This window comes from Podospora pseudoanserina, assembly GCF_035222485.1.
Source record: "Podospora pseudoanserina strain CBS 124.78 chromosome 7 map unlocalized CBS124.78p_7.2, whole genome shotgun sequence".
In the NCBI taxonomy this organism is placed as follows: domain Eukaryota; kingdom Fungi; phylum Ascomycota; class Sordariomycetes; order Sordariales; family Podosporaceae; genus Podospora; species Podospora pseudoanserina.
In genome coordinates this window covers 474552-494500 of record NW_026946672.1, presented here as the reverse complement: position 1 = coordinate 494500, position 19949 = coordinate 474552, and the positions used below count along the sequence as shown (strand labels likewise).

General features: G+C 52.8%; 7 protein-coding genes across 7 annotated transcripts, besides 1 other annotated feature; 4 read left to right on the top strand and 3 right to left on the bottom strand.

Moving 5' to 3' along the window:
* Positions 1 to 337: 337 nt before the first annotated feature.
* Positions 338 to 367: a sequence feature (Short protein (QC764_0110720, KAK4667883.1) was converted to a misc_feature.).
* Positions 368 to 624: 257 nt separating this feature from the next.
* Positions 625 to 2052, top strand: pin1 (peptidyl-prolyl cis-trans isomerase Pin1). The gene is made up of 4 exons (XM_062950042.1): positions 625 to 1163; positions 1229 to 1495; positions 1566 to 1822; positions 1892 to 2052. The coding sequence occupies exons 1-4, from the start codon at positions 1155 to 1157 to the stop codon at positions 1899 to 1901; spliced, it is 543 nt and encodes a 180-aa protein (XP_062795897.1). The 5' UTR covers positions 625 to 1154; the 3' UTR covers positions 1902 to 2052.
* A 171-nt stretch (positions 2053 to 2223) lies between these two features.
* Positions 2224 to 7828, bottom strand: QC764_703860 (uncharacterized protein). Its single transcript, XM_062950043.1, has 3 exons — positions 4230 to 7828; positions 4049 to 4160; positions 2224 to 3998 (listed from the first exon to the last, which is right to left on the bottom strand). Exons 1-3 carry the CDS (start codon positions 4575 to 4577, stop codon positions 2725 to 2727), a joined length of 1734 nt encoding a protein of 577 aa, XP_062795896.1. The 5' UTR covers positions 4578 to 7828; the 3' UTR covers positions 2224 to 2724.
* Positions 5904 to 9922, top strand: QC764_703870 (uncharacterized protein; the record flags this gene model as incomplete). Its single annotated transcript, XM_062950044.1, is given in 6 exon segments — positions 5904 to 7856; positions 7867 to 8273; positions 8327 to 8606; positions 8675 to 8886; positions 8928 to 9207; positions 9260 to 9922. The coding sequence occupies 5 exon segments, from the start codon at positions 7876 to 7878 to the stop codon at positions 9920 to 9922; spliced, it is 1833 nt and encodes a 610-aa protein (XP_062795895.1). The 5' UTR covers positions 5904 to 7856; positions 7867 to 7875.
* A 278-nt stretch (positions 9923 to 10200) lies between these two features.
* On the top strand, positions 10201 to 10780 carry QC764_0110680 (uncharacterized protein; the record flags this gene model as incomplete). Its single annotated transcript, XM_062941163.1, has 2 exons — positions 10201 to 10264; positions 10328 to 10780. 2 exons carry the CDS (start codon positions 10201 to 10203, stop codon positions 10489 to 10491), a joined length of 228 nt encoding a protein of 75 aa, XP_062795894.1. The 3' UTR covers positions 10492 to 10780.
* A 799-nt stretch (positions 10781 to 11579) lies between these two features.
* Positions 11580 to 12023, top strand: QC764_703880 (uncharacterized protein; the record flags this gene model as incomplete). The annotated part of the gene is made up of 1 exon (XM_062950045.1): positions 11580 to 12023. One exon carries the CDS (start codon positions 11580 to 11582, stop codon positions 12021 to 12023), a length of 444 nt encoding a protein of 147 aa, XP_062795893.1.
* A 1780-nt stretch (positions 12024 to 13803) lies between these two features.
* QC764_0110660 (uncharacterized protein) lies at positions 13804 to 14514 on the bottom strand (the record flags this gene model as incomplete). Its single annotated transcript, XM_062941162.1, has 1 exon — positions 13804 to 14514. One exon carries the CDS (start codon positions 14512 to 14514, stop codon positions 13804 to 13806), a length of 711 nt encoding a protein of 236 aa, XP_062795892.1.
* A 1430-nt stretch (positions 14515 to 15944) lies between these two features.
* SFC1 (Mitochondrial succinate-fumarate transporter) lies at positions 15945 to 18946 on the bottom strand. Its single transcript, XM_062950046.1, has 3 exons — positions 17835 to 18946; positions 17016 to 17772; positions 15945 to 16959 (listed from the first exon to the last, which is right to left on the bottom strand). Exons 1-3 carry the CDS (start codon positions 17902 to 17904, stop codon positions 16803 to 16805), a joined length of 984 nt encoding a protein of 327 aa, XP_062795891.1. The 5' UTR covers positions 17905 to 18946; the 3' UTR covers positions 15945 to 16802.
* Positions 18947 to 19949: the final 1003 nt, after the last annotated feature.

Genomic DNA, 19949 nt, shown 5'->3' with positions numbered 1-19949 from the left:
ATGGTTTCTGGTGGTAGCAGGTGGTGGTGGAGGCACTGAAACTTTTTCGGGCAGCGGAAACCTGGAAGTGATGTGGTTGGGTTGTGTAAGGTGGTGTTTGGTGGTAAAAGAGTTGCGGTTGGTCTTTTTGAGTTTTGAGGAGGCGAGAACAGGCTGCTAGATGGTCCAAACACGTGTCGCCAGGTGAGTTCCACAGAAGATGCAGAAAGTAAAGTGAATTTTACCTGGTGCAGAAAATTATTTGAAGTCGAGTGGAAATGTCTTGGGGTGGAATGGGGAGCGAGTTGAAGATGGATGTCTTTTTCTATGGATATCTTGAGTGAACGAAAGCTTGTGGTCAAGGGCGCGAAACGTAGGCACAGTGCATTGTGGGCGGCGCGCCACCAAGAGCAACAGTTGGGAACACACGCGCCTTGCCCCTTTCCGGCTGCCTGAGGTCAGCAGCCAACCAGGACGCCCCACTTGGCTTATTCAGGCACTGACAACCTACCTGGAACAAGATAATCTTGCTGTCTGAGGCCTTGGTTGAATGCCTGATGGATACGGAGTACGGATATGTAGGGTACAGTTAACCTGCGTCACGTCGCATCCATCAGCATCAGATGGGGTCCCTCGTGATCCCCGGTACATAGAGTGAGTGGCACACCTTGGGACAAGAGGAAGACAGGTGACGGGATGGACGGGATGGTCTCAGACTCTCAGTCGTCCAGCTGAAGACCCCCCGGGGCGGGGCTTGCCCTGTGAGGTACTCCGGCAGGAGACAACAGCGCCAAGCAGGAGCGGGGTGGTCTCCTGCTGCACTCCGCAATCCATCCAAAGGTTTCCATTGCACACTTGACCCCTCTCAGTGCAACCCTCGACGACCTATTCCAACCTTCCCGTCTGCAGCACGTCATCTTCTTCTCTGTGTTTTTTTTAGGAACTGCTTTTCTTTTGGTTACCTCGGTAGGTATTTGTCTAGATACATACCAACTCCAATCCCACCATTTAAAAAGGGTCCACAACCCGTTGCCCCTCCACGGCACCAAGTCCCACCAGTTCAACCCAGCCAGCGTTTCATCACGTCGTAGCCTTGTTGTCCATTCTCCAACAACAACAACAAAGTAGTAGCCATTTGTTGTTTTCTGTCCATCCTAGACCAGCAATCAATCATCATGAACGGCGTATGTCTTAATATCAATATCTCGAGCTTACTATATCATGTAACTAACCCTGCATTCTGCCCCAGAACCAGCAAGAAACCGGCCTCCCCCCTCACTGGGAGGTCCGTCACTCCAACTCCAAGAACCTGCCCTACTACTTCAACTCCGTGGACCGCACCTCGAGGTGGGAACCCCCCGCCGGCACCGACCCCGAGAAGCTCAAGGTGTACATGGCGACCTACCACTCGGCCAAGGCGCCTCTTCCCACCGGCGACGCCCAGTCCGGCAAGATCAGGGCGGCGCATTTGCTGGTCAAGCACAGGGACAGTCGCCGGGCGTCCAGCTGGAAGGAGGTATGTTTACGGTCATTTTTAACCATGTCTTGAAGGAGGACTGTAAGCTGACCATTGGCTGTCGCAACAGGCCGAAATCACCCGGTCCAAGGAGGAAGCCATGTCGATTATCAAGGCACACGAGCAGAGGATCAAGAGTGGGGAGATCACCTTGGGGGAGTTGGCCCTGTCGGAATCAGACTGTAGCTCGGCGCGCAAGAGGGGCGACCTGGGTTATTTCGGACGCGGGGACATGCAGAAGGAATTTGAGGATGCTGCTTTTGCGCTGCAGAAGGGAGAGATCTCGGGGGTGGTTGACACGGCGAGTGGGTTGCACTTGATTGAGAGGTGAGTTTTATCTTGGTGACCTTTGTTTTTTTTGTCTTGGATGAATGCTAACGGAGATGGGATGCATAGACTTGAGTAGAGATGGGAACGTGTATGGATCGAAAAGGAAATTGGGTGAAAGGCATCAATTACAGGATGAGAGGGTATCTGAGGTCCAGTCTCAGTAGCCAACAGAGGACATCGGGTCGACAATAGATCAGCATTGCTCTCTGCAAAATGCCCTGCCCCGGTCTGCGAGTGTCATGATTATTTGCCAAGTCTGCCAGACAAAATTTGTTCCAAGTCTACCTTCTATCCTATCGACTGCTTTAGCCATTGGCAGCCTGGCTAGGTGACACGCCAACTAGACATGCGCCACAGTTTACTATGATCACACGCAGGCAACTTTCAAGTCAAAGAGATCATCATCCAATAACCAGAAGCAGGTACAATAACCTCCTTTTCTGGCTTACTTGATTGCTATCACTTCCCGATTACCAAATACATAAACAATTCATCATGATGATAAACTCCGTCGCCAATGCTGTCATCAAAAAGACAGAAAAAAAAATAGAAAAAAGCAAAAGACCTCAAAACGGGAGTCGGAGCTCTGAAACCGTTCCAATCTAGAAACTGCACAATGGGTATAATATAGCCAACGCCGCCCCGCAGATTTTCCCTAGAAAAAATGAAACGTCCACTTCATGACATGTTTCGTACATCCCTCTTTGGTCTCGTAAGTTGTTGGTTGCTCTCCAGGAGCCTTGAAGCAACTTTAGCCCACTTTGTTTTCGGTTGTTTTGGTGTTGTAGTAGTATTATTCCCTCCCATAATTTTCATCTCTTCAAAAGGTCCTGAGTGCCCGGAATGATGTCCAAACTTGTTTGTTGACCCCCAAAAAAGAAGTTTGTGTGTTGTCCAATCTAGGCACCCACACTCCCCAACACCCACGACACCAGCGGCCCAATCGTCGAAAATACCACCGTCATGATCCCCAGCGCCATCATCGACAGGGCCGAATACGGCGCCGCCTCGCTTTTCGTCTCGTAGAGATAGGCAGTCCCCATTGCTGCAGCGTTGATGCCCACTGCTACGCCTGCCGCGACGGTTCGGGGGTCGTTTTCCCCTTTGCTGGTGGTGATGGTGGTGGTGGTATCGTTGGTGTGATCATCGCGGCCCCCAATGTTAACAAGATGCTTTTCCAAAAACCGGCCGACACCAAGCCCGAGCGACATTTGATAGACGATCCCGCTTATGACCACCATTGCTGCGTTGAGGGACTTGTCTGCTGATAGGGTGTCGAGCACGGGATTGCCTAGCGCGAGGGTCACGCTCCGTGCGGCGAAGGCCAGGGCGCGGCCTTGGGGGGCGACGCCCATTGTGTGGGCGAGGAGGGGGCCGCAGGAGACGTTACCTAGGGCGATGAGGGACGAGACGGTGAATACTGTTAGTCCTGCGCGAGACAAGAGCTGGAGGCGGTATTCGTAGAGTTTGAGGCCCCAGGATACGAGGCCGGCGTTGAGGATGGAGAGGGCGACGTCCCCTGCTGTGAGGGGGACGGAAAAGCTGTTGAGGAGCGCGCTGGAGAAAGGGTTGTGGCTTTCGAGGGTTGTGAGCATGGCTTGGAGGGGGCGGGAGGAGAGGTGGCCGTCGAGGAGGAGGTAGGCTGCCATTGTGAGGGAGGTCCAGAAGACGGCGTTGAAGAGGCCTGAGAGGAGCGTGCGGGCGAATGGGCGGAGGTAAGGGGAGGTTTTGAGCGATGATTGAATGGCTAAAGTTGAAAGCCAAAGGGCGAATAGCAGTAAGGTGGATAGTGGTGTATCGAGAGCAAGGCAGACGCGGAGAGGTAGGCCAATGGTGAGAGTCAAGGTCCACATGAGAAGGAGCATTGGGTTTGCAAGACACCAGAGTTTAGTTGATGTTGAAAACGATAGAGGGTGAGTTGGCGAGGCCTTGGAATCAGGGGTCATCGATTCAGGCGGGGGGACACCCAAAGAAAAGTCCTCTGTGTCCATGGAATCGCATACTGATTTGACTGGTGAACGAAGTTTAGGGTTCTGTCTCTCTTTTTCAGTTGTTGGTGACCCCTTTTCGATGTCTGACGAAGACCAGCTGCCAGAGTCCCACCGCACCATGAGGCATTGAAGTGGAAGAGCTAGCACATAGGACAAAACTGTGTTGAAAAGGCCGGTGAGGACTAGGCTGGTCAGTCTTCCCGGTCTCTTTTCATGGGGAAGGACGTCCTACCGAAGCAACCAATAATCGGCCCAATAACCCAGACATCTGTGAGCGAGCCCTTGCAGATCATAAGAAATGGAATCGTGAAACCAATAGACATGTGCCGGTTGAGGAGGTCGGCCTTGTGATCGCTTGTTAGCCTCGTGTTGTGGCATACCTCCACTCAACTATCAACGAAAACAAGTCTTACCGGTCTCTTGAGGTGGTTCCGGTAAAAGTCCTCTGCACCTGGGAAGATACACCCGCACGCACAAAACAGCCCAAAAATAGCCGCCATTGCTACAACTGATGGAGGAAATTCGACCTTGTTGCTGTTGACGTTCAACACCCCCTGGATTCCAGCCATCAACAACTGAGCCACCACCGCAATCCCAACAGCAATCCCACCATCCAAAACTCGGGATAATAGCTCCTGATACCGCCGTGGGGGTGCCGTTTCAGAGTTCTGGGGTGGCGATACAAGTAACCGGCCTGAGTCGGTGTTCATGACTGTGGAAGTAGATGCGAGAGGCGTTGGAACGGTTGCTTGTGAAGCCATTGCAGTATGTAGCGAGACCCAGCACCACGGTAGCGGGGCTCGGATCCGAGAGGACTAGTGTAGTATCAAGAAGAAACCAAGAGAAGGCCGAAACGACTTTCTTCGGGATCAGAGGATAGGACAACAGTAGTGACAGTAGTGTTTGCTTCTCACACAAAGCCGTACATATGTCAAAGCAGTGAGACAAGACCGGCCGTGAAGGATATCCGAGAAGACGGTAGAGACGGGAGCAGCAGACGAGAAAAGAGGATGGCGATAGTCGCACTTAAAGGGGACTGCATTGGCAAGTCTTCTTTTTGTCAGAACCTCGTGGTGTCTGGGACACACACTGCAGCCGGCCTCGCGTTTGTATTCCCCGGCGCCCATGTGGAAATGCGAATCAGTATCAGTCATGGCATGGAGTGGAGTTTGACCTTGTTCCTTGTGCCCAGTCTGGCGCTGTGGGAAGCGAAGCGGTCAAGGGGTCGGTTGGGAAACAAAAGTCTACTCCCAAGCTTTCGCTCGGCCGGAGGTGAAGGTCACCCTTTCCTTGCTTCCGCCCGCACCCGAGAGCCACCGAGGACTGGGCACAAAAAGGAGACAAAAAGAGAGGGGGAGGGTGCTGCCCCGCAACCAAACGCTGTGCTCTTGCTGATCAGGAGTATTTCGGTATGCTTCGACTGTGATTCGATACTCGAGCAGGCTTGTGGCCCAGTGCCACCGGAACTTTCTCCCCAGTCCATCCACATCCAACCCAGAGATCGAGAAAATAGACACGACGCCCAGGCCGTGGTGGCCGTGGTGGTGCCGTGGTGTGTTTGCCGGCTGGGCTTCACAGCATGGCGGTTGGTGGTAGGTGATGTAATAGGACGACACGTCAACTTGTCGGTGTAGGCTACCCATCTCCTGGAGTCCCTTTCTTCCCTCTACCTGTACGGCCCGCGATGACCTGCATGCTTGGGTCATCAAACAGAAGCGGCACACAAAGGGTATCTGGGAAGCCGGGAACATCTTGGGAGATCGAGTGTTTGTGCTTTGAGTCTCCAAGCAACCGGAACGGCAGGAGTTCTGTGCCGCCGGGAACCAGGCCCTATTGCAATATCGCCATCCCAGCACCGAACGGTTGGCTCGAGGGGTGACGTTCTCGTTTTACACGGCCGGGGTGCGTAAGGACCCTGGCATAACTCAACTGGGAGCAGGCACATAACGAGTTAGTGCCTACAGAACTGTTACTCTCTCACACACAGGCACACACACACACGCACACACACACCCCCGAGGCTCAGTCCAGCAACCCACGCACCCCTGCTCGCAGCCACGTACCGCCCAAACACGCATCCAAGCGAGGGGTCTTGTCTTGACTGTCATGTCATGAAAATGACGGACAGGAGGCCCCTCTCACAGAGCCCGGGAAGGGGGGCCGAAGCCGCATAGGCTACCCGATACATGGATATCAAGCCACTGCAACGCCCCGCAAACAAGATGCCGGTGTGGCTGCCAGTCATCCAAACGACAGCAAGCAATCAAGCTATCATCCTCAGGGCTGCGTTAGGCTAGAGACAGGAGCATGTCAGATCTGACAAGCGCCAGCGTCCGGATGCTTCCGTGGTGGCTGCGGCGTAGAGGGTGCGAACCAGGGGGCTGTCAACAAGCGTCCACTGAAGCCCAATCGGGACACCATGACAAACCGAGAAGCCAAGACGTCGTATCTTTTTTCGGGCCTCAAACGAAAGCATCAAGAGCAGTCCAGTCATGAAGTAGTATGAGCTCGGGGATGTGGCGGTAAATCTGCACCTTTCCGCCCCGAAACAACGGTTTCCTGCGGCTCGAGCCGCCCTCTGGCCCAAGCGTGATAATCAGCGATGTTTTCACTGAGAGCACAGCAGGTACAACGCATGCGCATCGTAAAAGTAGAGGGGAGCGTGCAGTGCCCGGGTGGTTGGTGTGGTGTGCTTGGTACGCTGGGTGGTCTCCGTGGTCTGTGTCGTGTACTGGTGCTGGTGCGATTGGGTTGGCTCGTGGGGAAGGTGGATGTAATGGCGAGGGACATCGGAGAAGGTGGTCCAGCCGTCGTACGTCTCCTGTCCACAACGGCTTGTGCTTGTGCTGCGCGGAGAAGCTAATTCAGACGATCGTCTTCGAAAACCGTGGTCGAGGCCCTGAATAGCTGAGCGTCTTCCTGCTTCCTATTTTCATCCTCCAACGGCAGCTTAGTTCGGGCTGCGAGATGGCTGTTCCCCACGATCGGCGACATCCTGGGCGCATGCTGCTGTCGGTCGGCCTTTGAGCGTCAAGCGTGTCCATTTTCGTTGCAACCACTGCAGTCGCGCCATGCTGTACGACTGGATCGCGACAAGAAGGGGAAAGAGAGAGCCTGGGACTCGCTGTGTTGGCATCACCACAAGGCTGACGCTCCTGTCGAGCACGCATGAACTAGCCCAATCAACACGCTGTGCATCACGCTGCTGCGACCAGTTCTGGTGCAAAAACCGCCGTGATTAGCCCGCTGGACAGGTCGGGTCCGAGTCTACGTCTTCCGAATAAGCCTCACGACGAAAGCTCCGAATGATGCCCGCGGTCGAGAATGGGCAGGCGCACCCGCTGCTTTTTGTTTCCCCCGTCCCAGTTTCGGGTGTGGACACGAGCCCGTATCAGGGCAGTGACGATTCTCGAAGGCCGGATCATTGACTTTCGATGGAAGGAAACATCCTCTTCCCTTAGATCGCCCTTTGCGATCAGGGAACGAGAGAAAATCGGACTGGCAAAGGCCGGTCGACCGGGATTCCGCTTTCTCGGTTAGATTTGCCAAACTGGAGAAGGTCCTCTGCGATTCTTCGAGAAGGCCGGTTGACAGGGCCATTCCAGGCCCCGGTTTGGGGGGAGGGGCCGCCAGCCATGGAAATGTTGGCAGAGAGCGTGTGTCACCGGCGGCTGGGAACCTTGGAAGGCGATCGGGGGGATCGAGGGTAGACCGGGCGGTTGAGAGAAGGTGGGCGGCGTCAAGCACGGTCTGGACAGGTATCATCCATATTCTCCGCATGGGTCACCGAGGGAGAGATATGCAGGGACTCGTTCAGTCATGTTGGGCAAGAAAGTGGCTGGCCGTCGCGCGCTCGCTGGTCAATTTCGGCACACCGCAGTCAGATATTTCATATGGTGTGTTGTGTGTGCTTTATGCTGTTGGAGATAGAAATGCCATCCAGAAGGCTACGGGCGTAAGAGATGAAAAGGGAGGCAGGAGGCATAAGGCATGAGTTGAGTTGTCGTTGAGATAAGATCTGAAATCTGGGGAAGACCCATGACCGGCCATGAGGAGGAGATGTTGGAGCGGAAGCCTTCCCCGAACCTTGGCGTGTTCAGGGCAGTGGTGCACAGGCCACATTGGAGCGGGGTTAGGGGTGTGAGGGCCCAAAAACAACAGAAGGGGATGCGCTGTAAAGTCAACAGAAACACCAAAACGCCACATATCACCACGACTCGACTCGTGGATGCAGGATTTTGCTTTGAGCTGCTGCTGTGTCTCTCTGCCCGCAAACCTATCCCTGTCCCGATGGACCCTGAATTTCTCGTCAAATTGCTGAGGGCGTACGACGCGTCATTCGATGCAGCGGCGGTGAGGGCCGCCTTCAACGGCTCATCCACGGGCAACCAGTTTGTGCAGTGGGCAACATCCCATCTCACCCCGGACACTCTCCTCACCCCGGACGAATTTGCCCAGTAGGTCATCGTCGTCGTCCTGTATATTCCCTCTCATACTAACCCTTTACGAGATATGCTGCACTGGAGAAGGCCGGCATTGTCGACAAGCTGGCATCATCCTCGGATCTGGCTGCTGTTCAGGGACTCACGGATGAGAATGTCAGAGACGCCATCGAACAGCTGGACAGGTCTACCCAAGCCATCACCAAGCAGACCGAGACCCTGAAGCAGCAGCGTGAGGCCCTTGACCGCCTCGTGGCTGCGGATCGCCAGACTCGCCAGGAAAGACGGGTGTTTGAGTCGGAGCAAGACCGAAAATATGAGTCCCAACGTAGGGATCTTACTCTGGCTGTGCGTTCAGAAACACACGTCCCCTCCTATCTCGACCCTTGCGAGCTTGGTAATAACAAGGTGTTCAGGTTGAAGAGCTGTCTCAGTCCCTGGATTCTCAACTTCTCGAGTTGGAACAGCAAACCACAGGGGCCGGCCCGGCCATCCAGCAAACCGTCGACACCCTGTTTCGCTCAGACGATAAGCTCCTGGCAAGCCTCCAGAAACTGGGATGGGAACTGGATACAAAAGACCCTGAAGAGCAAAATCATGTCGTCATGCTGCGTGAAACATGTGCGAGGTGCGGACCCTTATCCCCCATTGTTTTCCTTCTCGATTCAGGGACTCACGCGAGGGCAGGCTGATCAAGTGTACTGTGGAGGGCGTCCGGACGAGACTCGATCGTATCTATCTTGAGACCTTGGAGAAGAATTCAGGGTCCAGCAGCCGAGTCTCACCTGGAGAAGTCTCTTCCCTGCAGGAGGAGGTCGAATCCCTCTACTCCGAGATCCTGCCTGTTGCACAGATGTCTGTCGAGCAGCAGTTTCTCGAGCCGGCGCTGAAGAAGGTGGAGGCCAAGAATGGCCAGGAGCAAGCAAAGTCGAAACAGGCAACTGGATATGTGGGTGGCTTGGACACAGCAGTAGGGGTCCTCGGGCTAACCGCGGGGTTAGGTTCACGACTGTCTCGACTACCTCCTCGATCATGTGCAAGATTTAAGCGCACGCCTAGAGGCGTTCAAGGCTTACCAACTCGCGGCCGATTCTCTCCTCGAGATAGCCCAGTCAGAGGTTGCCACCAAGGTCGCACTCGCAACACCGCGTTCACGCCGTCCGACCGTTAGTCAACGCGGTGTGATGGATTCTCCCGTTCGTCCTCGGCCCAGACATGCGCGACGCTCTTCTGGGATGGGCGGTGCTATGGAAGAGTCGCCACTGGACGAGATATTGCGATCGCTTGCTATCAGTTTACCCCACGAGGAAGAGGGGACACCTGACTTCCCAGCTCGGGCAAGGGAGTTGGCCAGTATTCTCGCCGAAAGGCGCAGCAAGACCGAGGATATTGCCAAGAACGTACAAGAATCGTTCGATTACACGGCCACCAGACAGATTGCTGATGGAAAGGTTGCCATCCAACTCATTCGTGACTCGATCCTGGCGGAGAGCCCCTTTGGACATGTTCGACTGGTGGACCCCGAGATCGAGAGCTCGATCGATGTGCTCTCTCAGGAACTGGAAAAGATTCGCCAAGAGAAGGAAGGGCTCAACAACAGCATGGCCAAACTCAGGGCCAGAAGCGCAAAGAAGGATGAGCTCATCGCTCGTTGGGGTTCGTGAGGTTTCTCTAGGGGTGCACTGCCCCTGAGATCTGCCGTCAGAATGCCCCACTTCATCTGATCGTTGGGTTTTGATGATATCAGCCAAGCGTTTGGATCTTGGCACCATCGTGAAGTCGAGACGATGACATGACGATGATTGCATCAGTCCAGCTGAACGACAGAACTTAAAATCCAGAGTAGGTCTGGTGTATAGGTTATCGACTTGTCCTCGGCAAAACTAAAGTTCATCTTTACAAAAAACATAACAACGACATACAACGGAAAACCTTCATCACAATGGACAAATTCAAGGACACAATGCGCAAGGGATTCGAGCAGGCGACGATGATCAACGAAGAGCGTATGTCATTCCTTGTTTCTTTGTTCGTGGTTCTCCAGTGACTGACCTGGACCCTTCGTATAGCGGCTCCCGAGAAGAAGCACCATGCTCTCAACACCACATACCCCGCCCAAGCCCATCAGCCAAGCATGGTTGGCGGAACCGATATGCACTTCAACAACACGGCGTATACTGGGCAGACAGAGACGGGCAAGAGTTCGCTGGGACAACCAAGCAGTAAGCCCTGATGGTTGAGCACTGGCTTTTGTTTTGTGTGTTTTTGTCTCGCACGCTTGGCATCTGAATGATGGAACACAAGCCTAATAACATTGTATCTTGGAAAGCGTTGACGGATTATTTGGAGGAGAGTAATAGGGCCAAGCGAGGAGCTGGCCCGCCTGGGGTAATGGCTGCGATGGGGGAACACTTTGAGCAGCCTTGACGAGTTATGAAGCAACAAGAACGCAAACTTGTATAATAATGTATTCAATGCACAAATATGATAAAAGGACTGTCAGATAGTCAGTAATATTCAAAAGTTAAAAAGGATTGAAGTTCAAGGCCAAGCTTGATATTCAGCTCCCGGCAGTTCGACACTGTGGAGCCATTACATAGTTCGAATCGTCAGTAGATGCCTCCCCGGCCCATCCGGGCATAGCCGATGCTCGTTCTTGAACTGATCTTCACCTGTCATCCACCTTTTACATCCTCAGCCCGGCCTACCCGGGAATAACGCTCGGACTTTTTGTTTTTCTGCAGCAGCACCGGAAACAAAACAATCATGTCAATAGCAGAGGCTTTTTCTCGTAACACTTTGACAACAGCGAAGGATTCTATGCAGTTAGTTCAGGGCTGTAAATAGCCACCAAATCATAGAGGACCCAGAGATGAGGTGGCACAAGAAAAGAAGGATACGAATTCACCGAGCGGTCAGGTGAGCGACTGAGTTGGGGGAATACGAAGGACCCGAAGTAACGTCGCAGCATCTGCTTACCCACTATAACTCCTCACCGTGGCTCCAACTATGCCGGATGAGCTGCGGACCAAGCCCAATGGAACTATGATTCTCGTGTTGCGGCTTGGAGATGCTTCGCATAGCATGTATTCGGCAGTGGCCATCCGGGGAATCCTGGAAGGGTCTTATGTCAGATCATGTTTATGTCAGGAGAGGTCAACATGTTGAATTGTATGCGAGTAAATAGGTATAAAAGGAGTTGAATGTCTTCAGTCTTGGTCCAGTTTACTTCCTCATCACCATCACCAGCATCCAGTCTTGCAGTCACAGTCACGCTCGAGTCTACTCTACCACACTCAAACAAAACAACCAAATCTCAAAATGCAGCTCACCACCGTCCTCCTCGGCCTCGCCGGCACCGCCCTTGCCGCTCCCGCTCTCGAGGCCCGCGACGCCGTCTCCGCCATGGCCGCCACCCCCCAATGGGTCGTCAAGTCCTTCACCCGCACCTGCAACAAGGCCGACACCTCGTGCAAGGTCACCTTTGGCGTCGACACCCAGACCGGTGCCGCCGTGACCAACTGCTCCTACACCGTCACCGGCGCCCCCGCCAGCCGCGCCCCGACCAACGGCGTCACCTGCGGCCCTTACACCCTCAGCTCGTCCTGGAGCGGCCAGTTTGGCGAGGGCAACGGCTTCACCACCTGGTCTCTGGTCGACTGGAGCAAGAAGCAGATTGTCTGGCCTGCTTATGCTGACTGGGAGTTGGTCAACGGGAAGGCTGTTGTGCCTGATAAGAGCTATGCTCCCCAGACTTTGGCTTGAGTGCCTGACATGTTGGAGGGGTTTTAGGGGGGTTCTGTTATGAAGTAATGGGTTAATGAATGAAGGGACTTTTGATGGTGGGGAGATATATAAGCGAAGGATTGTTCCTATTATGAAATGGTTCGATAGACTTGCTGTTTAATGCTCATTTGTTGTCACTCTCTGAACCGCGATACTCGCCAGCAGCGAGGATCCTTGCCAAGTGAAGTCTCCATCTCCCAAACCAGATCCTAAAGGTGTGCAAATTTCAGGGGTAGGTACCTGGTACAACAAACATAGTTGTTCTTCGTAGCACCAACGCCGACATTTCGTTTAAAGTAGATACCGCAGGTATATATCCAGTTGCTTCCAGTACATCGTCGTAATCATATTGTCCACAGCTGTGATTTGACACACCAGCAAATCAACCTTGGTTTCCTGGTGGATTGAATCACCAAGCGAGCCAAGTGACACCCCCGCTGAGGCGGCTTGTCAGATCGACCGTTTCACCGCGCCCTTCGCCAGAGGCGATACCCTTTTATGCATCTTGCTTCTTCCATCTCAGGGTTTATGTCTTCTTTTCCTCCTCTGGCTTCGGTTTCTTCGGTTTGTTTGGTGTCTTGTTTTTCTTCTTTTCCGCCTTTTCCGCCTTTTCCGCATCTCTTTGCAACCGCGCAGCCTCGGCCTCCCGCTTCTGAAGACAGTGACTACACTCAGGAACTCGTCCGTCATGGTGTTCCAAACAGACGCCACACCAATTTACGTGCCCCTGATTCTTGCAGCGACTATTCTGGCGATTTGTGGCATACGGGGCTACATGGCAGGTGAAGTGTGAGCCGTGCTGGGGGTTTCACTCAGAACATAAGGGTGTACGAACCAAGGATGAGTATATGCTCCCGGCATCATGTCAGCTGGAGCCATGGCGAGCTCTGATTGGGGCCAACTCAAGGTAGATTTCCTGCTAATGTTGTTGCTGACACGTCAGAGACTGATGAATGATCAACTCGAGTTGTCTCTTGAATGGCTAAAGAGGCCCTGAACGTTGTGAGGTGCTGCAGTGAATAGATAGTACTATGGCGAACCGGCTAGTATCCAACACTGGTCAAGGCCTCTAGGTTTGGGGGGGTCTTTATTCTACCTTCGATAGATCCCCATTATTCCCCTCTGTTCGACTCCCAGTCCAGCCCTTTGATCAGCTCGCCTTTCAATGTCTGCGGATCCTAAAGGGCTGACATGCAGCCAGGGTGCAGTCTCGCAGTTTGGAACATTTCCGGAACTGTCACGGCCAGAGCTATCAACAGTACAAAGTGGTAATGCTGAGAACGAAGACCTTTCACTCACAAAATGTGGTGATACCGTCTGAGTAAAACTGCGTATTGGCTGGCTACCGTCATGTTAGGTGGGCACTCTGGGACCTTGCAGCACAGTAAGCAGCTTTAGAATTTTGAATAAGGTATGCTCTCAATATCTAAGGTACGATGATAGATCTAAGTAGGTAGGTAGGTCGCTAGGTAGGTGGTGTTGTCCCCTAGCCACTGCTGCTTATTTAGGCGCTTGATACCAAGCTGATATCAGTTTGTCAGATGGTAAGCGTGGGAGATAGCATGTTCTATTTAAGCACTTTAGGCTTCAGCTGCAGCTTCATCTTCAGCTTCCGACTCGTCCGAGTCTGAAACTACAATGGGCGGTCTCTCGGCCAATGGGTTAAGTGCCGCCGAATCATCTAAGTGGAACAGCCAGTCGAACCCTTCCTTCAGCTCCTCCCGCTCTTCATCCTCATATCTATCCTCCCCAATCCAGATCATATGATGATACGAGTTTTCAGGTTTGGCAACGCCAGTTGAAGAAACTTGCGGACGATTTCGGTGCGACTCGGCTTGCTATGCAGGGCAATCCAAAAGATGGCCTCATACCTGTGAGATCTTCGAGTGTGCTTCACAAAGGCACAGACAAGATCGTCTCTTCTGACAAGAGCGCGCTCCAGCTCGGTGGCGTAATAATCTCGATACGCATTCAGTTCCATTCTGGAGTCCTCATGCTCCGAGTCAGGCCGGTACCAGACCGGGTCCCAGTCACGAGTTATCCACCCCGGATACCTGGCGTAACCGACATAAGGGGGTACCGTCTGTGCGAGATCACAGTCGGTAATCCCAGTCACCCTGCCGCTGGCGTCCACCAAGATGTTTGAAGAGTCGAATCCAGGGAGCTCGAGCACGAACCGGCCGTCATCCTGCGGCAAATATGTGACGAGCACCGGCAGAAGTCTGCCAGTTGCCATTGTCCACGAGGTACCCCACCCTCCATCAGGCACATTTGTGTGCATCGCGAGGTACTCGGCGGCAGTGTCGAAAGGGCCAGTAGCCTCAACTTTTGGATCTTCCTTCTCTACCATCACGTCTCGATGGTACACGGGACTAACTATGTACTTGCCTGGAGTGCCTGGGTCCTCTTGAATGCACCCAATATTGTCAAAGGAAGGTAAGGTGGCGAGTTGAGCCATAGTTTTGGCCATGTTGGAAAGGACCCTGAGCCTGAAGTATTCGAACATGGCCTTGGGTTCCCTCCTTGTCGTACGAAGCGTGTGATACGGGAGTCCCAATCAAGAAGCTGGTGCAGATGTATGGTTGGCGAATGTCGTTGCCGAAGGTCAAGTCGAATCCGTAAACCTCCGGAACGGGAACGGTGGTTCTCTCGCGGATAATTTTGAGAGGTAGCGACCTCTGACCTCATGGATAGCGCCGCCTCCTCGGTCCATCTCTTTCCCCAGAAAGCAGGTACGCGGACCACGAGTTTGAAATCTCGGTAAGCGATAATGAAGATGAAATTGAATCCTCCGGCAAGTTTCCGGACCACACGACCATCCAGGGTTTTCAAGACTGGTGCATGTCCAATTGCCATGTTGTAAGTAAAGCGGACAAGGAATTCTTCTGAGATTCTCAGGATTGGGCCAAACATCTCCGTATCGAAATCCTCATCAAATCCTCATCCGCGTCAGGGCCTGCCTTGTTTGCTGATTTTTTGGTGATCGCTAAGGCGCGTGGCAGGTAGATAGATTGCAGTGTTGGGCCTGAGAGACTGGCAGAAGAAAAATGAAACTGGTGGGAGCAAAACGGGGTGTGGTATCAATACAGAGCTGTGGTGTTGCTTTCATTCCGCCTGCTCCTTCACCAGTTTTGGAAGTGATGACTCAAGCTGGTGCTTCCATTCATATTCACTACATAGATTTTCCTGCTTCTAAAAACGGTCAGACACAAAGAACACACGAGAGCATCTGTGCCCACACCTCTTTTCTGCCTTTCAGGCGCAACCTCACCACATGTGGGATGTGAATGGTGAGCAGGCTGCTCTTAGGGCTTGAGGCACATGGCTTTTGAGTCTTTAATACTTTTCTCAGTTCATCACCAAAATCATCACTTTTCACTCTGGGCGTTCCACACCCCAAGCTCTTCAGATAGGTATCTCCTACGTTACTTCCGAATAATAAGACAAAGATCATTGAGGCTTATTGTTGCTCTCACATGACTTTGATCTAACCTGTGGAGTAAACCACAACCCAAATCATCACCCAACATTGAACCCCCAAATGTTAGGCTGCTCATGACTATACTCCTGTTCCCAATAAAATTCCAGAGCCAATCCTGGATAACTAAATCCTCATCCTCATTCGTAACCGAATCTCCATGGCCAAATTTGCATCACCACCACCAACCGAACCTGGTAGATCTGGAAATGTGGCAGTTTCAGGTATCATGGCAGAGAGATGCAGACGGCGAAGGGCATTCTGATTGGAGTCGAATAACTAACAGGGACTGTGTACGAGATCGGGGCTTAACAGGAGGACTCAGCGGTGAGGTCAGCATAGACTTTCATGACCAAGATGCATTGTGGCGAGATGTTCATTTTAACCACACCTATACACCACACAGCTGCAAGTGTACCTTCCTCAGCTCATGTTCCATGCAGCCATCTGAATCTGCATCGTCAACTACCAGCACATGACCCAAACTATAGAAGCCAAAAACACCAAGCCCATCATGCATCAAGTACAATTCATCTAAATTCCTCGGATATATACCCCACCTCCATCTTACAAGGTACAAAAAAAAAGAAAAAAAGGTCTTGCTCGTATAAACAAAATCGCGCCACCCAATGCAATGCATGCCTTCTCTACCAAACATGTAATTGCCATGCTTTTGGAGAACAAAGTGACTTTTCGCAATGCCCATTCCCTTCCATCCAACACTTCCCATTCCAAAACCCTCCTCTTCTTCCCCCACCTCAAGAAGATCACAGCACACCAGACCGCCATCCCTTTCCCGTCCGTCTGTCCCTTTATGTACCTATCCAATCCGGTTCCATATCGACGTATCCAAACAAAGTGGTATCCTTGACTCGGGCGGCGTTGGTGAATTACCGTCCTCGATGGTAACACGGTGATCTGAAAGCCCTTGCGCTTCATTTTCCCGTGTCGCTGTCGCATCTCCTGCTCCTTTTTTTTTTTCGTAAAAAGAACAAAAAAGATGAGAGGAAGAGACAAAAACTCAAAAACTGCTCGAACTCAATTCATTCAAGCAGCCTTGGCCTTCATGCTATCAAATTCCTTGTCGCGACTATCCCAAACAAAAAAGCAAAACAGCAGTTTTTGATCAGCTTCCAACTCCTTGAAAAAACAATACAAAAAAACAAAAGGCCAGATGCGGGAATATGAAACAAAATCCAGGGAGGGTCCAGGTGGTCCAGAGGAGTTGGGTCCGGAGGGGTCCAGGATATGGGTGTGACGGCTGTGATGATGGGGAGGAATTATTCTTCGTACCTTCCCCCAGTGATGACTGATGGGCCGCTCTTCTCGAGCTTCTCCTTAAGGAACTCGTAGACGGTGAAAGTGACGGCCTGGCCGGGGGCGACACGCATGATTCTGGGGGTGATGCCCTTGTAGAAGGCGTGGAATCCTTCTTGCCTATTGTTTATTGGGTTAGTGGCGTTTTGTGGAGCGAGACAAAGAAGTGGACCTACTTGAACATCTCGCCAGCAATCTTGGTGATTCTCTGGAGGGCGGAGGTGCCGGGCTCGGCCTTCATCTTCTGGAGTCTGGTCTTGATGGTATCGATGGGGGCGTTGCTCAGAGGACCCATGGCACCGGACACGAGACCGATGAGAGTGGTCTGGTAGCTGGGGAGGTTGCCGCCGACGTACTCGGGCTGGTACTGGTACAGCCACTCCTTGAAGTAGGTGTAGGCAGTGAAGTTCACGGCCTGGTTGCTGCCCTGTCTGAGCGCGGTGAGCGAGACACCTCTGTAGAGCGCACCGAACCCCTCCTCCTTGACGACGGTGTAGAGAGCGTGGGCGGCGTTGCGGTACTTGGGTACATCGAGGGGATCGGCCATAGAGTGGTGTTGCGCCTGGAGACGAATCTTGATGACCTCCATGGGAGTGACGACGGCAACGGCCTCGGTCACACCGGCAGAGAGACCGGCAAGAAAGAGGGCCTGGCCGGAAACAACACCGGTCTCCTTGTTGGCGAGGAGCTGCTTGTACCACTCGAACGAGGTGAAGCGGATGGCCATCTTGGGAACGATACCAGTGAGCACGGCACCGAGACCCTTGTACAGACCAAGGGCGGTCTCCTTCTGAACGATCTCGACACCAGTGCGGATGAAGCCGCGCTTGGCCTGGCCCGGTACTCTGCCGCGCTTGGAAAGCTGCATGCGCACCTTGATGGTGTCAAGAGGATGGCAGACCAAGGCCTCCATCATACCAGCACCACCACCAGCTGTTTCCTTTCATCAGCATTCCTTGTCCCCGATATCTTTTTGTCGCAAGGCTTGAGCTCACCAATCAAGTTGGTCGCGGCGGTGGCAGGCTTCTTCTGGCCATCCTTGCCGCCTGATACTTTTGTGGCCATCTTTGCGATGTTTTCTGTGGGTGAGGAAAGAGAGGTGTGTGGTGGTTCGAAACCGGTGTCTCCTACTGGCTGGCTATGCCTTGTGTCTTCGTCTTTCGTCCTCCGCAGTAAGTCCGGCTAACAGAGATCTGGTATCCAAAAAAAAAAAAAAAAAAAAAAAAAAAGCTCGTGGGGTATTCGTTATTGTGTTTGGTCGTATGTACCGGCTTTTCGCGGAGAGGGAGGGGAGGAAGGGGGAAGGAGGCTCGCCAAACAGCAAGAAGTCCGTTGTTTCGTGAGAGCGTTGGATGGATAACGAGCTCAACGGTCGAGTGTCCAGGCGAGTGGGAAAAAGTAGGCCTATGTGTAATTTCTGATCGAAAATCTCTTAACAGCGAGTTACGGCCGGCCGGGGCTTGACACGAGTCAAGAGGTCCCAAGACTGGGGACGGGTTATGGAGCTGAACAACACCGGGAAAATAGCACGGGATCCACCTCCGCAACTGGGAATGTGGAAGAACAATGTAAAAAATACGGGGGGAAGCCGGCTAACGGGGACGGAATGGCGGGGCAGTTGGACGGAGACCTGGAACAAAGAGAGAGAGAGAGGAAAAGACGAGTTGGCGAGACAGCAGGACAATGACTCCAAATATCCTCTGGATGATCTCGAGCCCTGGGAGCGAGCAACAACCGCCAGATCGGATGTAATGACGGGGGCCGAGCCGAAGAGGCAGGAAAACCGAGCAAGGCCCAGGCACCAGTACACTTGTAGCCGGTACATGGTGTTTACAAGACCGAAAGACCCGACCCTTTCTCTCTTTCGGCTTGTAACGAAACGAGGGACAAGAACGAGATCCCCACCACGGTTGTGGGTTGTGTCAGAAGACGATGATTCCCAGTCCCCTTGCTGGGACAACCGACTTTTTACCCGTGATCTGGCCAGGGAACCGTAGAACATGTTGTAGCGTATTTTGCTGTTGAAATGTATACTACTGTACCTCCAAGAGGCAGAGCAGAAAAAAAGACTGAGAGATCTGCAAGGGCCATGACGGGATGTGACGGATGGAGGAGCGTGGAAAGCGTCCAAAAACATGCCGGGCACAGGCACACAGGGAGCATTGAACGTGGATGGTGGGGTTGTCGAGGAGCCAATTGGGGCTGTGATTGGCCCCTTCGTCCCATCGGCGCAGCGGAGCTTTCCTTTGGTTCGAGGCTCTGCCGTTTTCCCTGTCCATGTTTGTGTGTATATAATTCGGTATTGTGTTGCTTGTATTTCATCCTTAACCCCGTGGTTACCCGTAGGAATATGTATTCTGTGCTGCTGATTGATATATGCAACATTTTGACAGCTCTTCTCCTGGAAATTGGAGGGTGATGAGTGCCCCGCCATTCTGTGTTGTTTACCCCTGACAGTGACGAGCTGGACAGGAAGAAGTGAACATCACTGAAGGCGGCTGGACGTTGGATCAATGGCTGGCAACATCATCATCAATTGTGAAATTTCCCCTCTTCCTCGTGACGTCCTGCTGCGTTCAGGGTCAACGGCGACTAGCACCAGTTCCCCACCCTGCCCACAAAATAATTGAGACACTAAAGTAAGTTAACCCAGATTATGCTATGAACTATACCTTAGAAAGTAAGTTAATAGGCCTTTAAACAATCTTTAAGAGCCTGTTAACCGTCCTTGAGGGCCTATAAATTATTTTTAAAGGCAAAATTACCTACTTCAGTGTCTCAATTATTTTGTGGCAAGGGTGCTCCCCCAGTCCCAAAAGTCTGAACTGGCTTGTGATCTACCAGTGACGTATTTACCATAACCGACTCCAAGCCGAGCTTGTGATACTGCGGGGAAGCTTGCTGCAGCGAGGGGTGCAAGCAGTCCCCACAATCCCTCCACACTCTTTTCAACCGCAGACTCGGACGCTTCCGGGATCGCCCTCGACGTCTGCAACCAGCGCAATGCCGAGGTCATTGGGCGTCTGTGCCGAACCCGCTGCCATCATGCTGCTGCCATGCCATCTCTGCCATGCCCTGCCCTGCCATTGCCCTTGCCATTGCCCTGCCAT

What these genes read in the sequence shown, in the direction of transcription:
- pin1 (XM_062950042.1), top strand. An exon ending in GGGCGTCCAGCTGGAAGGAG is followed by an intron (nt 1,496 to 1,565) that starts GTATGTTTACGG and finishes CTGTCGCAACAG; the next exon opens with GCCGAAATCACCCGGTCCAA.
- QC764_703860 (XM_062950043.1), bottom strand. Translation starts at nt 4,577, where the DNA reads ATGGCTTCACAAGCAACCGTTCCAACGCCTCTCGCATCTACTTCCACA. An exon ending in GGAACCACCTCAAGAGACCG is followed by an intron (nt 4,161 to 4,229) that starts GTAAGACTTGTT and finishes AGCGATCACAAG; the next exon opens with GCCGACCTCCTCAACCGGCA. An exon ending in GCCGATTATTGGTTGCTTCG is followed by an intron (nt 3,999 to 4,048) that starts GTAGGACGTCCT and finishes TGACCAGCCTAG; the next exon opens with TCCTCACCGGCCTTTTCAAC.
- SFC1 (XM_062950046.1), bottom strand. Translation starts at nt 17,904, where the DNA reads ATGGCCACAAAAGTATCAGGCGGCAAGGATGGCCAGAAGAAGCCTGCC. An exon ending in CGCCGCGACCAACTTGATTG is followed by an intron (nt 17,773 to 17,834) that starts GTGAGCTCAAGC and finishes GAAAGGAAACAG; the next exon opens with CTGGTGGTGGTGCTGGTATG. An exon ending in ATTGCTGGCGAGATGTTCAA is followed by an intron (nt 16,960 to 17,015) that starts GTAGGTCCACTT and finishes AATAAACAATAG; the next exon opens with GCAAGAAGGATTCCACGCCT.